This window comes from Eimeria acervulina, genomic scaffold (assembly GCF_000499425.1).
Source record: "Eimeria acervulina Houghton genomic scaffold, Eah_scaff1577, whole genome shotgun sequence".
Lineage (NCBI taxonomy): Eukaryota > Apicomplexa > Conoidasida > Eucoccidiorida > Eimeriidae > Eimeria > Eimeria acervulina.
Window position 1 is genome coordinate 1 of NW_013549093.1, and position 4,976 is coordinate 4,976.

At 53.4% G+C, this 4,976-nt stretch overlaps 1 protein-coding gene across 1 annotated transcript; it reads right to left on the bottom strand.

Moving 5' to 3' along the window:
* Positions 1-1,366: 1,366 nt before the first annotated feature.
* On the bottom strand, positions 1,367-3,910 carry EAH_00061250 (hypothetical protein, conserved; the record flags this gene model as incomplete). Its single annotated transcript, XM_013393371.1, has 4 exons — positions 1,367-2,991; positions 3,166-3,365; positions 3,533-3,612; positions 3,869-3,910. The coding sequence occupies 4 exons, from the start codon at positions 3,908-3,910 to the stop codon at positions 1,367-1,369; spliced, it is 1,947 nt and encodes a 648-aa protein (XP_013248825.1).
* Between the last annotated feature and the right edge of the window lie 1,066 nt (positions 3,911-4,976).

Here is a 4,976-nt window from a genome sequence, read left to right on the forward strand (position 1 = left end):
CAACACAATTTTACATTTATACGTAAATATCTATCTATAGACATAATATATATATATATATATACATATATATATACATATATATATACATATATATATATAGACATGCATATATAATATATTTATGAATGAATATATAAAAGGAGCGGAGACACCACAAAGGAGACAACAAATTAACTCAAGGAGACAAAGGGAAGGAGACAGAGACAGACAAATATTTTATTTTAATTTGTTTGTCTGTCTTTGTGTCTGCAGCAGCCATCTCTGTTTATTTTTAAAACTATTTCTGTCTTTTTCTCGCGGTAATGAGCTGCTGCTAAAAGGAGACACCATTGTGTCAGCAGCATCTGCTGCTGCTGCTGCTGCTGCTGGTGGAGCTGCTGCAGCTGCTGCTGTCTCTCTTTGTTGCTGTTACTATTCGGCTTTCTCTTAGTCTCTGCGGGTTATTGCCGTTTGTTTATCTCTAATTTACTCTGATTAAAAATAAATGTCTCCACTCGCACTAGCTGCAACAGCAAAACAATACTGCTGTCTCTGCTGCTGTCTCTGTCTCTGCTGCTGTCTCTGTCTCTGTCTTTGCTGCTGTCTCTGCTGCTGTGTCTGTCTGTCTCTCTCTCTGCTGCCGTCTGTATCTACTGCTGTCTCTGTCTCTGCTGCTGTCTCTGTCTTTGCTGCTGTCTCTGTCTTTGCTGCTGTCTCTGTCTTTGCTGCTGTCTCCTTTTGCGTGCCTGTGTGGCCGACGCCTGTGTGTGTTATATTTGCTGCTAGAAGAGCAGCAGCAAATTAAATATATTTGTTTATCTAGAAAAGAGACAGGAGACAATAAAACAAAAAATAAACCCTACAAACATTAAACCTGTTCTTGTCTCTCAGCGCAGTATATCTGCGCATGCACGCATTTAAACCTAGGGTTTAGGGTTTAGGGTTTGGTGCAAGACGCCCGTTGCTACCGCGAAGAACTGAGGTGTACATACACCCCAGTGGATAGAAGCGTGTTGTTAAAAGTAATAATTATTTTTTATCGAGTTGCTGCAGCAGGGGTAAACAAAAGCAAAAGAAAATACCTGCACAGACACCCCAATAGCCCCAACAGCAAAACCCCTCATTATACACCGCACAAACAAAACCCATGCTGATGCTGATGCTGCTGCTGCTGCTGCTCTTGCTGCTGCTGCTGCTACTGTTGCTGCAGCTGCTGCTGCTCGCCTGGTGTCTCCTCCAGAGTGTCTCTGTTCAAAGAAGGAAAGCCTAGACCAGCATCTTTGCTGCTACTTCTAATTATGCTGCTGCCGCTGTTGGTGCTACTGCTGCTGCTGCTGCCGCTACTGTGAGCGCCGTCAGCAACACCAGCGTCAGTAGATACCGTTTACTGCTCGCAGTTGCTGCTGCTGCTGCTGCTGTTGCTTTCAAAGCCACCATCTGCAGCAGCAAGTTTATCTTCAGCTTCGTGCTCCGGCTCAGTACTACTCCCACTGTTGCCGTTGCTGCTGTCGATGCTACTGTTGCTGCTGCTGCTATCTGCAGCAGCTTCAGTATCTGCATCAAGGGTCTCATCAGCGGCCCCTGCTGCCGATCCTTGCTCGAGGTATCTGCTGCTGCTGCTGGCAGCAGCAGCAGATGCAGCAGCATCTGCTGCTGCTGCATGAAGCCCTGATGCTTCTTTTTTCCCGTCTCCATTGACACTAATTGCTGCTCCCTTGCTGCGAATGGGCAGCTGCTGCAGCCGCTGCTTGCAGCTGCCGCTGCTGCTGCTGCTGCTGCTGCTGCAGTTGCTGTCCCTATCTCTTTGCAGCAGCAGACACACCTCAGCCTTAGTGAGGGCCCAGAGAGCAGTCAGCAGCCGCAGCACTTCCGCAGCAACTGCTCCTGTCTCTCTTGCTTCACCCATATGCTGCAGCTGCTGCAGCTGCTGCAGCTGCCGCTGCTGCTGTTGTTGCTGCGCTCCCCCCTCCACTGGACGCTGCAGCAGCAGCTCCACCTGAGAGTAGAAGGCAAAAAAGGAGACAGCAGCAGCAGCAGCATGTGCTGCTGCTGCTGTCTCCCGAGACACCCGACGGCCCAGCCGCCGCAGCGCAGCACCAGCGGAGATCGCAGCACGCTTTGCTGCTGCTGCTGCCGCAGCAGCAGCAGATGCTGCATTCAAAGGTCTTTCTGCTGCTGCTGGTGCTGTTGCTGCTGCTTCTGGAGGCTGTTGCGTATTTCCTCCCCCTGTCTCTTCAAACCCTGGCCGAGGCGCTGCTGCTGCAGATACACTAGGGGGGGCTGCTGTCTCTGCTGCATAACACTGCGGTTGCTGCTGCTGCTGCTGCTGCTGCTGCTGCTGTTCATTGTGTTGCTGTTGCTGCTGGTGACGCTGCCGATCTGCTTCAAGAAATGTCTCCTCAGCAGCAAGATGCTGCTGCAGCAGCTGCAACACCTCGCTGTCCCCCATTTGCTGCGGGTGCTGCCGCTGCTGGTGCTGCTGCCGCTCTTTCAAGCCTTCTTGCTGTTGCTCGTGTTGCTGTTGCTGCGGCTGCTGCTTGCTGTGCTGCTGGTGTTCGTGCTGCTGTTGGTGCAGCAACCTCTGCTGTTCACGTGAAAAACTTGCCCCATCATCAGGGGAGGGCTGTTTCTGCTGCTGCTGCTGCGGCTGCTGCTGCTGCTGCTGTTGGGGCGGCGGCCCATCTCCAGGTGTCTCTTCATCGTTGACTTCGTCAGTGTGGAGGTCAGCTGGCAGTTGCCCTTTCTGGTGTTGCTGTTGTTGCTGCTCGTGCTGCTGCTGCACCTGTTGCTGCTGCTGTTCCTGCTCCTGCTGTTTCTGCTCCTGCTGATCCTTTTGCTGTTGCTGTTCCTGTCCTCGTTCTTGCTGCTGCTGCTGCTGTTCCTGCTGCGGCTGCTGCTGCTGTTCCTGCTGCTCCTGCTCCTGCTGCTGCTGGTCCTGCTGCTGCTGCTGCTGCACTGCTGCTATACGCATCTTGAGGCCCGAACGGAGCTGCTGCAGCAGAGCAGCCTCTGTAGCAGCAGCAACGCATCGCACAGGCAAACTGCAAGTGTTTCCTCACCAAACAGCAGCAGCAGGAGCAGCAGCAAAATCAGCAGCAGCAACATAGCTGCAACAAGAGCAACAGCAAAATCACCTGCAGCAACAGAGCAGCAGCAACAGCAGCAACGGCAGCTACCGCTTACCCCCATTTGCAAGGCCGCAGCTATCTCCGTACTGCAGCAGCAAATCATTGAGAAGCAGCAGCTGCTGCAGCCGCTCTGCCCCTCCAACTGTGTCGCCTGCTGCTGCCGGCAGCTGCGTAGCCGACGCAGCAGCTGTTGCTGCTGCTCCTCCTGCTGCGGGTGAAGGTTCGCTGCTGCTGCTGCTGCTGCGGTTGCCTAGCCTGAAGCAGCAGCACGAACAACATCAGCCATCAACATCAACAAACCGTGCAACACAGCAGCAAGCGGATTGTGCGATGGCACCCTAGTAGTGCTTCTGTTGCTGCTGCTGCTGCTGCTGTTGCTGCTGCTGCGGCTGCTGTTGCTGCTGCTGCTGCTGTCAACGTACCACCGCAGCTGCAGCACCGACTTGAAGATTTGCCAGAGAAGTTTCGTAGCGAAATCCTGAAGCTCAGGGTCGCTCAGCACCTGCAACAGCAGTAGCAGCAACAGCAGCAACAGCAACAGCAACAGCAGCAGCAGCAGCAACAGCAACTCATCATATTCATGGTACCTGATCTCCTCAGCGCATTCACTGCCACATGCGGGGACAGTAGCGGCCAGCTAGCCAGCAGCAGCAGCAGCAAGGGAAACAGCAGCAGCAGCAGCAGCAAGAGCAGCGGTAGCAACAGTAGCAGCAGCAGCAGAAGCAGCAGCAGCAGCAGCAGCAGAATTCGGACCTCACTTGCATTACAAGGTCTCGCGAAAGAATTGCGGTGCTCTCCATTTGCAGCACATCCCACGAAGCACGGGCGAGCTGAGCAGCGCAGCAAATACTGTGCAGCTGCTGCTGAAGCTGCTGCTGCCCTTACTGCAGCAACGGCAAGTGCAGCAGCAGCAGCAGCAGCAGGTCTGCTGCTGTTGCTGCTGCAGGAGCAGCCGCTGATGCCACTGCTGCTACTGCTGCAGTTTGTGCTGCTGGCTAAACTTCAGCAGATGCAGTAATATCAGCAGCAACAGCAGCGCATGCAACAGCAGCATTGGCACTAGCAGCAGCAGCAGCAGCAACAGCAGCAGCAGCAGTATTGCTTACCGTCTGGCAGAGCTGTTCGTAGAGGTATTGATTATTAAACAACTCATTTGTGCTGCAGCAAACGAACAAACAAACACCACTTGCCGCTGCAGCAACAGGAGCAGCAGCAGGAGAAGGAGCAGCAGCAGCAACAGGCAACTACCTGCTGCTGCTGCTGCTGCTGCCCTTGCTGCTGCTAATACAGATGAACAGATGCAGCATATTTCAAGCCATCCCCAGAGAGAAGCAGCAATGAGAACAGCAAATGCAGAAAAGACAGCATCAACAGCAACGGCAGTGGCAGCAGCAGCAGCAGCAGCAGCAGCAGCAGCAACTTACACAAAGGCGCGCGCTGCCTCAGCGACATCATCTCTTTTTAGAATTGTAGATAACCATGAAGCAGCAGCAGTTTGAGCTGAAGGGCTGAGGGACACAAAGGAGACAGCAGCAGCAGCAGCAGCATGAAGCGGGAAACGCAGTCAACCAATACAGCAACAACAGCGACAGCAGCAGCAACAGCAGCAGCACCGGCAGCCATCACGGGGGAGCACAGAAACAACCAATATAGCAGCAACTGCAGCAGCAACAACTGCAGCAACAGCAGCAGCAGCAACAGCAGCAGAAGCAGCAGCAAGGGACGCACAGGAAGATAGCATAGACCAGGAGGTCAGAGACACTCTTCTGTGCAGCTTCGTTTGTAGACAGATAGCTGCACGCAGCAGCAGCAGCAGAAGCAGCAGGAGCAATTGCACCAGCAGTTGCTGCAGCAGCTGCAGCAGCA